General features: G+C 39.8%; 1 protein-coding gene across 1 annotated transcript in view; it reads left to right on the top strand.

Annotated features, from left to right (window-relative positions):
- LOC119744691 (THO complex subunit 4-A-like) overlaps positions 1-12898 on the top strand; it is a 54357-nt gene extending 41459 nt beyond the window's left edge. Inside the window, exon 6 of the mRNA XM_038220758.1 lies at positions 11956-12898. Within this exon, the coding sequence (XP_038076686.1) occupies positions 11956-11967 (12 nt within the window). The 3' untranslated portion in view covers positions 11968-12898. The remainder of the gene's footprint in view (positions 1-11955) is intronic.
- The last annotated feature ends 285 nt before the right edge of the window (positions 12899-13183 follow it).

The following is a 13183-nucleotide window of genomic DNA, read 5'->3' as shown; positions in this document are numbered from 1 at the left end:
TGTGCATACGGAAGTACACCATCAGTCCGGTGCTTGCTACACAATATGTCTCGCCAGCGTTGTACACAATTTTCTCATTTCGCCTCTGTAAGTTCGGCCATGGAATCATGCTGAGTTGTACCAAATTCTTCAGCGGATTTGATATGGCCTAGATAATCAGATCCTTGCCAATCTGTTGTGGTCAATGAGCCGGCGGTGCCAAGCTGTAATCGATGCTGGGGGAGCTTTTACTCGGTACTTTTAATAGTTTTCAAAACTTGTGCGTTCTATGGGCGCCGCCATGTTGGATTTTGTGATGGCCTCCATGACTTTGTACATTTGTACACGGAAACACTATGGTGTCAGACGTCATTTTGGACTCATGAACGCTAATTGTTTAAATAAAACATGAATTGTTTTCATAAAATAAGACCACCCGAGACACAGACAAGAATTGTATTGAAATATTTTATTGGTTTATATGATAAAAAAGAGACTATCATTTTTTTTTAACAGGTGCTTATTCAGTGTACTTTGCACACCAATGAACTCACAATTTTTTTCCCCAAACTGCATGATAGCCTGTGCATTTTTTTATAACCTGTAATTTTTCTATCTTTGTTTATTATTTGTACCTTCTGTTACATATTCACACTGTGAATAGAAAACGGTTTTGACTTAAACATAACCTTATAAATAATAAGCAAAGGCTGAAGTTCAGAGCTTACCACTGAGACTGCAAGGGCAAAACAAAACATGCAAACAAAAAAACAAAATCCTCCCCCCCCCCCCCCCGACTGGATTTTTTTTTTCCCCACCCACTGGACAGGAAGCACTTTTTTATTTTAGGATGGCCTCACAATCACAATTGCTCATCGCATGTCATCGTGTTGATACACGTACTTGGCTAGCCGCCATTGTTGTTGATCAGCTGGCAGCAACTTCGTACCCATGGTCTGCTATCATTTGTTCAACATCAACCTTGTACCGGATCTATTACTGGGTACGAGCTGCCCACGAACATTTGAGGCGGTGCAGTAACAGAGGGCGCTGTTGTAGCTAGCGCGGAAAATGTTGGGGGAAACAAATTGACGCGCACGATCAAAAGCCGACCAGAGACCAACTTTGTTTTTTTTTTGTGGCCTTACGTTATATTGCTATCCATGTTCATGGGCCACTTCTATGAACGGAGCTTGTGATTGCCATTCCTGCCCCTTCCCCTCCCCCTCCCCCCCCCCCCCCCCCTCCCCCTGAAAAACACCTTAACACCGCCAGGAAGCAACTTCAAGGATTTTTAAACATTAAAGTCCCTTATTTTCTTACCTTTATTTTCAGGTATTACTTTTACCAAAATCAGGGTTAAAACCAGAGGTTCGCATTTTTTGTTACAAACGCAGAGTGGTCGGGTAGGCAATTTTTTCATAAAACACTGCCGAGTTAAGTTATGAATATGTTTATGTAACAACAAAGGATCACGAAATTAAATCCTTTCCATCACACTAAATTATTTTGTTTAAAAATGCATCTTTAACCATGTGCTAAATTTCCGTAAACATTTTATGTACACATAAGAGTTATTTCTGGCTTGATGACGTTATTATTAAAAAACGGGAAGTGAATACTGATTTAGTTCGGAGTGGATAAATGTTTATTGTGAAGTTAAATAACGTATGGAAATATGGACAATAAACACCTAACTTCCGGTTTCATGACGTCACTAGTATTTGGAAGCAAAAGGTTAACATTAATTGATTTGGTATCGTTATTTGGGCTAAGAAGATATACATGTACGACATGTATCAAATGACAGAATTCAATTTAAAATATGATCGTTTTCAAATTCTCATCGACGTAACTTCCGGTCTGATGACGTCATGAATTTGAAACCTTGCCAAGTTATCTGTGGTTAATCAAAGAATATCAAGGGGCGATTTGGTAAAATGGGAACCGATGTTCTTCAGATTAAAGAAAACAAACACATTTAATGTGCCACTAGGGGGCGCTCTTTCGGATGATGACGTCATCACACTGTTTTTTGTGATTGCATTTCGCACTAAACACTTGCATAATATATGTCTGTAGTAAAATGCTTCCGCTTTTGCGTTATATTCAGTTTTCATTGCACTTCCGGTTAAACACCGGAAGTAAAGGTCAAGCGGTTTGTGTCCGGGAACAAGAAATGTTTCTCACGGCATAGTCTACAACCTCATGAAAAAAAACGAGCACGATACTCTATTTAGTTCATGCGAAAGCGAATGCGAAGCGAATTTGACGTCATAAAACATTCGTTGCAAAATTCGACCGAGTTGAAATATGTTGAACATATTTCAACTCGGTCGAATTTTGCAACGAATGTTTTATGACGTCAAATTCGCTTCGCATTCGCTTTCGCATGAAGTATGAACCGGGCTTAACCCATAAAATATGCTTACTGTAAGTGTACAATTTTCAGCTGAAGTAAGCAGGAATTTTTTCGCAGAGCCATGAAATTGGGCCAAGGTATCAAATTACAAGCAATTTTAGTTTAATAAAAGACTTTTGTTTCAATCATAGCTCGTGGACAAAACAAAGAATCATGGTTACACATTGTGATTTGACGCTTTACCTTTACTTCTGGGGTAAACGGAAGGTCAAAGTTGCTTCATTCAAATTACCGAAAGAAACGTGAATATTAAAACAACCAGACTCTACTGCGCTCTATACTTAACCGTAGAGTATTCCCTAGGGAGCCTAGCCATTCGCTGAGATTTATTACCCACAGTACCTTACGGCCCGCCCGCCATACTTCCTATTTTTTCTTAGCGGCACTACGTGAAAGACGTATATTTACCGAGCTCTCGATTTGCTAAAACTTTGTCTTTCTCCAGCCATTCATTACAGCTAAGTTCAAGGTTTTATTCAACTATTTTGTCTTCTGTTGTTGTATCTACAAGTTGAGTGACTTTTTGTGACATTTAGTGTTTTTTGGCTGTTCCGGCAACAAGCCAAAATAGCCTTTGTTTTCGTTAAGATTAAGGGTTTTTTTGGGCTGTTTCAGCAACCAGCCAAAACATTGGTGTACAAAACCAATGAGAGCTGTCGCTAAAAAGGAAAAAGGATTAGGGAGAATGGGGCGTCCACGATTGCCGGCATTTACACACGTGGGTTGGTGGGTGTGTGTGTCCGGACAAATCTTGTCAGCGCAATAACTTGAGAAATACTTAAAATATGAACTTCAAATTTGGTTTGTGGATTGTTCTTGGTAATCCCAAGAAGCCTATTGCATTGAAGGCCCAAAGGTCAAAGGTCAAGGTCACAGTGGCTAAAACAAAAGAAATTTTGTCAGTGCGATAACTTGAGAAATACTTTACATGTGAACTTCAAATTTGGTTTGTGGATTGTTCTTGGTAATCCTAAGAAGCCTATTGCATTGAAGGCCGAAAGGCCAAGGGTCAAGGTCACAGTGGATTAAATGAAAGAAATGTTGTCAGCGCGGTAACTTGAGAAATACTTTACCTGTGAACTTCAAATTTGGTTTGTGGATTGTTCTTGGCAATTCTAAGAAGCCTATTGCATTGGGAACCGAAAGGTCAAGGGTCAAGGTCACAGTGGCTAAAACAAAAGAATTTTTGTCAGCGTGATATCTTTAGAAATACTTTACATGTGAAATTCAAATTTGGTTTGTAGATTGTTCTTGGCAATCCCAAAAGGTCAAGGGTCAAGGTCGCAGTGGCTAAAACGAAAGAAATTTTGTCAGCGCAATAACTTGAGAAATACTTTACATGTGAACTTTCAAATTTGGTTTGTGGGTTGTTCTTGGTAATCCTAAGAAGCCTATTGTATTTGGGGCCAAAATGTCAAGGGTCAAGGTCACAGTGTCTAAAACAATAGAAATCTTGTATTTATTCTGAGATCATAGGGATTTATTCATATAAACCTACAGAAAACACTAATGATGTCAATGAACGTTCCATGTGACCCAAGTACATGTACATGTAAGTCGATGTTAAAAGAATGGCGTTATGTTATGGGAACAGTCACGGTTGCGGGGCATTTGTGTTTGTAAACACACCTGATTTGTTTTTGGCTGTTTCGGCTGGTTGCCGAAACAGCCTTTGTTTTCGTAAAAGGTTTTTGTTTGGCTTTTCCGCTGAGCAGCAGAAAAGCCTTTGTTTTTGTTCTGATCTTTTTGGGTCCACCCCAAATCCCATTGACTTTGTAGGCGTTTGTGGTGTGACCCACTTTTGACCTAAAACAAAGTCCTATTACAATGAAACTTATCTCAGGTAAAGACCCTATAGTGAAATTGTGTCTCGAAGAGTGACATCATGATTACGTCATCGTGGGTCACGTGACGTCATCACAAACGTGCATATTTTGAAGGCCTATATCTACAGAAATGTAAGTCCGATTGGGTTGAAACTCGGTATGTTGGTAGACCGGGATGTGTTATAGGTCGTGCGATTTAATATAATTTTTTGAATTTTTGTAGCTTTTAGCCATATCTCACGAACGCAACATGCAAAATTGAAAATTCTTTTTGTATTATGTTTGTTAGGTAATACGTGTTTGCCCAAAATTTAGAAAAAAAGTGTGACGTCACAATGACATCATTAAAAATGTCATTTTTTAAAAACACATATAAGGGAAGGCCCAATCGTCATGAAACTTAGTGGATAGGTAGATGGTGTCACAAGTATGCAAAATCTGAAATGACGTCACCATGACGTCATCGGTTGATTTTTTATGATTTGTTAAAAATTTAAAATTTTATTACATTTACAAAATTGTACACTTTGTTTCATTGGATTAACGTCAAACTTGGTGCACATCAAGACCACAATAAAAAATATGTACACTGACAGGTGTTGTTATGATGACGTCATCATGGGACACATGACGTCATCACAAACATGCATATTTTGAAGTCCTATATCTACAGAACAGTAAGTCCAATTGGATTGAAGCTCGGTGTGTCGGTAAACTGGGATGTGTTATAGTTAAAAAATGAGGTGATGTCATGATGACGCAGTCGTGCGATTTTATATGAATTTTCGAATTTTTTAACCTTTAAGCCGTATCTCACGAACGCAGCATTCAAAATTCAAAATCCCTTCTGTATTTGGTTTGTTAGGTAACAGGTATATACACAATGTTTATGCCCCCGCAGCGAAGCCGAAGGGGTATACTGTTTCCGCCTTGTCCTTGGGTGGGTGTGTCTGGACAAATATTGTCAGTGCAATAACTTGAGAAATACTTTACATATGAACTTCAAATTTGGTTTGTGGATTGTCCTTGGCAATCCTAAGAAGCCTATTGCATTTGGGGCCAAAAGGTCAAGGGTCAAGGTCACAGTGGCTAAAACAAGAAATTTTGTCAGTGCGATAACTTGAGAAATAATTTACATGTGAACTACAAATTTGGATTGTGGATCATTCTTGGTAATCCAAATAGGCCTATCGCATTGGGGGTCGAAAGGTCAAGGGTCAAGGTCACAGTGGCTTAAACAATAGAAATCTTGTATTTATTCTGAGATCATAGGGATTTAGGGATTAATTCATATAAAACCTACAGAAAACACTAATGTGTCAATGAACGTTCCATGTGACCAAGGTACATGTAAGTAGCCTTGGTCAATGCTCTCGTCGTTATTCGTCCCGTACGCGGTCAATCGTCGGCATATATCCTCACGCGCTATGCACATGCATGTAAAAATACAGCGCGAACAGCGACCTCACGCAGCCACTATTTTTATGCAAATCAGTTGGAGACGATATCGAGCCTTGGTTTAATCGTCGGCCAAAGCTTATGTTTTTCTTTACTTTGCGCTAGATTTCCAGCGCACGACCTCGTATGCGAATACAGATAATGTAGGCGGGGCTAATATGTGGAGTGTCCAATCACACCTTGGTAAATCCGGACGTCATCAAATTATTTGCAGCTATTCCGCCTTTTGCGGACGTGACAGGAACCACAGTTTTTGTGCATTGGTGCCGTGTGCAGTGTACGTGTATGGATTATGTATGGTGCCACGTTTCACTATGCAAGTTTCCACGCAACGATCGACCAATAAGAAAACGACATTTAAGGTCAGCTAAGGCTATGAACATAATGAGCACCACCCCCAAAACCTCACATAGACGATTGAACCAAGGCTCGAGATCGTCTCCAACTGATTTGCATAAAAATAGTGGCCGCGTGAGGTCGCTGTTCGCGCTGTATTTTTACATGCATATGTGCATAGCGCGTGAGGATAGTATGAAGACGATTGACCCCGTACGGGACGAATGCCGAACATTGACTTCATCGTGCCGTCATCATGAGTCACGTGACGTCACATTATATGCGATTTTTCTGTTGTGATCATTTTCTAGCAGAATTCGGCTAGACCTGACAGATTGGGCTATATATCTCCAGAACTACAGGTCCGATTGGGTTGAAAGTTGGTATGTACCTAGACCGGGATGTCTTATAGATGAAAATTAACTTGACGCCATGATGACGTCATCACGTGACATATGACGTCATATAAGAAACATATTTTGAAGGCCTATATTTCCTGAACTACAAGTCCGATGGGGTTGAAAGTTGGTATGTACCTAGACCGGGATGTGTTATAGATGAAAATTAAAGTGACGTCATCGTAAAAATACATATTTTGAAGGCCGGTATTACAAGAATTACAGGTCCGATTTGGTTCAAAAAATGATGTCATGATGACGTCATCACGTGACATATGATGTCATAGTCAATAAACATATTTTAACGGCATATATCTCCTGAACTACATGACTGATTTGGTTAAAAGTTGGTTTGTACCTAGACCGGGATGCGTTATAGATGAACATTGTAGTGGCGTCATGATGACGTCATCACGTGACATATGACGTCATAGTAAAGTTGCATATTTTGGAGGCTAAATACCTATGATTGGAAAAATGGTTTCGCAAAATTGTTTACAATTTCTGTTGATATGACTACATGCAACAAGTTCCATTCAGTTGACAAATATAGATTCTACCTAAACCTCAAATTGATATCGATCACAATATCAGCCGTGTCATGATGACGTCATCGGATAAGAATAGACATTCAATCCAATCTGCATTTTTAAGCATATGTCTTTGTACCATTTGTCCTCATGATTTTGCAACTTTCGACTTCACATCTATTATCTCCCGTAGTCTATAACATGACATAAAAAACACAATAGCGAAACAGCCATATGTTTGTCAACAAACATACATCTAGTTCTTTGGTCGTTATTGGTACATTTTCGGGAGTGAGTTTTAAGCACAGCACACGTTGCCGGTCGCTCACTCCCGTTACACGGCTTTACCAGGCCGTGTCCCTGAGGCTTTGCACAGGCTGAATACTTGTTTCAGGGTGTCAAACCGATCCCACCATTCCAGCCGACATGCTAGGGCTCAACCTTTCGCTGTCGGGACACCTCACTTCGGGCAGTTTTCAGTGAGCTTACTCGAGTTTGCCGTCACGACATTGAGGCACGACGGGCAGCAATTCTTGATGCCATATTTCTGTTCTCGCAAGCATCTTGAGTTCCTTCCTTTTCAAGGGCAAGACCTTTTTGCTGGCCAGTTTCAGACTCGCATGCAGGCTGAAGGCTATGAAAGAGGTCAATTTATCAATCCCTGCAAATGGTCTTGCAGTTCACATTTTCAAAAACTATCGCTCCACAATTGCGGCGGTTACCTCATACGAGCCATGCATGTTTCATGACCCCCAACGGACACAACTACCATCATTGGATCTTAGGCGGGTCTTGCAAGCTTTCGCCTGGCCCCGTTTGAACCTCTGGACCACGCTACTGTTAACGTTCCCTTGAAAAGGGTCTTCCTCCTGACGTTAGCCATAGCACGCCGCATGAGTGAACTCCACACCCTGACCATATGTCTAGGACATTGGCGTTAGGAAGAGCTAGTCAGCGATGATTTTCCCGCCTGATATCTTCGTTCCTGACTTAAAGTGCTCCTCTGTTCCGGAGGACAAGCTCTGGTATCCTGTAGGGGCCCTCACGTGGTAGCTGCCCAATCCGCATTGAACACCAGGCTGTATTCATAAGGCAAAAGAATAGAATAGTCGCTCTCTGGTCAGACCAAAGTTCCGGAATTGGTGTGGTGATGCGGTTTTTTGGTTGGTTGGTTTGTTTGTTTTTCCCAAGCTTGCTTTTTTGTGTCCTCTCATACCTTGTTGCTTTCCATTACCTGGAGTCGAGCTGCCCACGAATATTTGTCCCAATGGTGCAACCGGATCCGGTTCCTCCTCCGCTGGCGTCCCGCAGTACCGACCAGTGTCGGCTTACCTCATTTATGGTGAGAGCCGATTCCACTGGTTTACTTTAGTGGGTTTAATCTGGTTGGCTTAAGGCTTAACGCTTCCTTGAGGCCCGCCTTCAACATCGTACGTGTGTACACGTACGCGAGAGTGGGGAAGCGGGTAGGCACTCTATGGGTAAGTATTCGCGAGTAGAATGGAACCACACATTTGTGTGTGTATGTGGGGGGGGGGGGGTTCTACTACGCTCTACTTGCACGCGAACCCACCTACCTAAAACAGTGCTATTCTACATATAGAAATACTCTACGGATTTTAAGTAGAGCGTAGTAGAACCCCCCCCCCCCCCACACACACACACACACACCCACACTCAAATGTGTGGTTCCATTCTACTCACGAATACTTACCCATAGAGTGCTTACGCGCCTTTACGCTCGAGAAAAGAGAGAGGTGGCGGGCAGGCCGCAAAGTACTGTGGGTAATAAATCTTAGCGAATGGCTTTACACCCTCTAGGGAATAACGCATGTGTAGCAATACTCTACTCTACGATTCGCTAGTAGAATCAGCCCACACCTTTGTGGACCAAAAACTACATCAGTATTTATTATGCATATTTTTAACTGATGTCTTCATCAAACCGGACGTAACATGTAAAGAAAATGGGTTTTGAGATCAGTTTATCCCTAAAGGATGCATTAGTTTCAAATTAATAATTGCTTAAAAGGGCACTAGGTCCTAAAATCCCCGAACATTTTATGTTTTGGATTGTTTACTTAGCCTTGGATTGTTTACTTATTTCTAACATCTGGTTGACAGGAAACCAACCCAATGTCTTGCCGTTCCCGAGAAAAGACACCAAAACAACGCTTGTTTACATCGGACATGACGGAGTACGAATACGTTTTTCGTGTCGTTCTCAGTGTACCATACATGTTTTGTGTCTCGGGAACAGCGCGCGGTGACCAATCACCAATGCAAAACATTGGTTTCTTCAACGTCCGCGTAAACATATTTACAACCGAGTTAGACAATGTCAAATACATGTAAACTAGAGCTATTGTGTTTGTTCAGTTGCAAACGCAAAGTGTTCGGGCAGGCAACTCTTTCATTGCAGTCGCAGTGGATTAGGTGTTGAAAGACATGTTGAAAGTGTTTAAGCATAAATGAAATACCATGTTTCATGATTAAATCAATCATTTTTTACATGTTTTAAGTTTACTCATTAAAATAATAACTACCTTATGCAAAATTGTACTCAAACGTAGCTTGGGGCGTTGGCCCAACTGGCCCATTGGAAGCGATGTTTGAAAGACTTTTGAAATTGGATTGCTAGCCTGTGATGAAAAACAATCTTTGGAATGATTAATTATTTATGGACAACATGGCGTTACAAAATCTCCAACGTACCCCCTTTTAACGCATTTTCTCATTTAATTGAATCCAGGTAAAGTATTTTATCAAGTTTTTATGTTGTTGAATGTAATAAGTACGTCCCTACATTGAAATTAAAATGTTTATTTGGAACAAAAGTTAAATTAGAAAATTACATGTAGGCACTTCACGCTAAGCTATCCGGTACAATGGTATACCCTGGAGCCCACGCTCCACATCATGGTCTCTGGTAGTGTGGCCTTTCTATGGACCCTACATTCTGTGCTTAGTGGCATACATTTTGTTTTAGCAGACTCTCAGAACAATGAGAGGTTTGTTCTGATGGCTCACAGCATAAGTTTTAAAAAAAAAGTGATTTGACACGGAATGACCTTAATGTGATGTCACAGAAATTAATTTAACACTCATGATTATTCAGATTAATTTTGTACTGCTGAGTCTAAATAGCTTGAGACTACACAATCTCAAATGCTTGAGACTACACTATCTCTGATATCGTTGTGAGAATTTGGAAATGACTTAGTTGATATACTGATTTTTGTCTTGACTATCCAAATTTCACGAAGAATTGAAACATGTCATTTCAAAATAGGGTAGGTTGGTCAGGAATTTTTTTAAAGACTGCTCATGCTTTAACTGCTTAATTTAGTGAGGCTGAGGTTCTGGTACGGAGCTTGCCCCAAAAGTGGTGCGGTGATGCGTTTTGTGTGTGTTTTTTCCTCTAATTTGTCGGCTGATGTTGCAGATGACGCTTCGATCCCCTAAAACTCTCACAAATATCCTTCAGAGTGGAGCTTGAGGTGACCTCAGTAAGGCCATAAAGGCAGGAGAATTCTGCACCCACTTACGATCTCGACCGACACGAACATTCGTCGTGAAATTTGGATATAGTCAGGTGGCATACGGTTGGAATCGTGACCGACTGGTTTAAAGCACCAAACTTAGCAGATAGATTCTTATAGCCCCAGAGAAGATATTTAGAAGGGGTGACACCTGAATTTTTTTTGGGACGGGTGCCTAATTTGCATAAAGCCTTAATCCCTGCCGTGTAATATATTTATTCCCATAATTCGGTAGATGTTTATTTTTGTTATTTTGTGAAAAGCTTATTTTGGGGATGTTACTTACATATCCTTACTTAAATAACATTTTCTAGAGCATATCGGAGACTTAAAGATTTTAAGGACATCATAAAGATCCAAAATGGCTACCATCATACCCTAAAGTAGCGCGCATTCCTTTTCCCTCAGATATCATCAAGTAGTCTTGCGAAACCTCAGCTTCAAATTCCCAAAATTACTTACTGACACAGTTACCCTAACAAAAATAAATGGGAAATCATGTGAACAAATTGTCTATCATCTAGATATTTAGCCCACAAAAACAAAAGGGGGGGGGAAATTAGGTGTCCGTAAATTGGACTAAAAACTAGGCGAAGCCTGCCGGAACGTGGTGGAGTTGATCAAGTTCACCGTTTTTGTTTTCTGGCCTTAATATCACAATTTTATCATTGTTCACATAATTTTCCATAAAGACTTAATCGAGTAACTGTGGTGATTTTGAAGCCCATCAAAAACTAAGGTATTGATGACTACCATATGATATCTGGAGACAGGGTTAATGCGCGCAATTTTAGAGTTTAATAGTAGCCGTTTTGAATCGTTACTGTGTCCTCATAATTATCCAGTCATTCTTAAATGCTTTAGAAAATGTTATTGAAGAAGGGATGTGTAAGTGGAATCACCAAAATATACTTTTCAAAAAAAAAAAATGCGCTAATTAAAAAGCGTTTACGCGTTCCAGATACACGACCATCGCTCCCTCGGTCTGGCTTGTAGACGCACAATTATATAATAGAGCCCGACTTAATTCAGTGCAAAATATATGGCAGCCCAGAGAGACAACATAAGCTTATTACACTCAATCACATTTAAAATTGTGCAACAGCAGGATTCCAGTCAAACCAGTGAGTTTGGCGATTTTGAGACCTCAACAGCTACGGCGATGCGCGCGCATATCAGAAGCCGAAGACGGGGGGTTTTTTTGCCTTAATTGCTTTATCAAATTTTAATTTGTACACACTACTCGATTGCACAATGGCCAACCTTTTGCTTTACGGACCCTCAAGTTCAAGGTCCACAAAATGCTTTAATAGCAAATCTTGATTTGTCTGGCATACGCAATTTTGGGTCTATTTTACAGTCCTGCAAACCCCGTAGTCAGATGGTGTGCAGACACTCCCCCCCCCCCTTGTCTTATTTAAACAATTTTAATTATGTCTTATTGCATTTTTTATTCATTTCCAGATGGATAGTTAAAGTACACAACATCAGCAGGAAAACAGGAGTTTCATTGAGGAGGGACCTTCTTCAACTGGAACTTTGCCACAGTACTGTACTTGTTGTTGGACATCAGTAATTTGTCAGAGTGCTTTATATGTCTCTATGATCAGCTTGTACAGAGGTTTTTTATGTGTGGAAACTGGTCAAGTTTATTCTCCTGCTCTGGCAAATAATATTCTAACCAAGGTATCTCCTCGACTTTTATTGAATATCTCACCAGTAAATGTGTTAATAAATTTGAAGGCTAGAAGTAAGGTTTTTTTAACCAGTAGTTCTGAGTCCGGCACGCTTCAGCAGATTTAAGTGAGGTCTTCGTAGTGTGAAATGTCATAAAGTGGACGTAACTGTTTTCATTCTTTCAAGAACAGATAACCCGACGGAATTGTTTGCTAAAAGGACCCTCTATGTTTCTATATGTTCAGGATTCGTCTTGAATTTGCGAAGGGCTATTTTTACAAATCCATTAACTAAAGGTCTGTTTTCTGCATCGAGTTAGAAGTTTTGGTTTCCACATTTGAGCAGATGTGTTCCTCGGTCATGTCCTTCCACGAGACAATCCCTTTTTAATCAAAGTAAACCTTAAAATACTGTGGCTGTGTTGTAGTAACGTGATTGTAAACTTTCTTTGTCGATTCTGGAATTAAGAATGTTTCTATATTTTTAATCGCCATGGTCACTTGTAGTAGTTATTGATAGTACTTTACTTCCTTCTTTTTTTCAATTTTTTTTTCTGAATTATTTTTGTGATACTTATTTTAAAAATGTTTTTAGAGGGGACTTTTTCAGTTAAAACAATTACTCTGAATTAAAACGAAGTCAGTATAATTTCACAATCTGTATTTGATATTATTAGTTTGTGTGTGTAAATAGTTCATTATTCTCTCCCTTTTGGAGTTCAAAGACAAATTGCTTTGCACATTTATTCCCAACTATTATTGACTGGATTTTATTTATCAACGATTTTTATTTTGTTAACAGTGATCTACTTGCTGAGCAGTTTTGTGAATGCGGCCTTAGTAACAACTACCTGACACTTTATTATACAATTCTCACTGTTTTAATTGTGTAATTTCTTAACTTTATCATTTGGTTGCTTTTGTTTTGTTTTATAGCAGTGATGTAAACATGATAACAAAAAGTTTAAAATGTCTTGCATGTATGAGAATTAAAAGGGAAAATGTGTGTTGCCTCA

Source organism: Patiria miniata, unplaced genomic scaffold (genome assembly GCF_015706575.1).
Source record: "Patiria miniata isolate m_02_andy unplaced genomic scaffold, ASM1570657v1 HiC_scaffold_7, whole genome shotgun sequence".
Classification (NCBI taxonomy): Eukaryota; Metazoa; Echinodermata; class Asteroidea; order Valvatida; family Asterinidae; genus Patiria; species Patiria miniata.
Note: the sequence above shows the minus strand (reverse complement) of the source record. Positions and strands in the feature narration are given on the sequence as shown.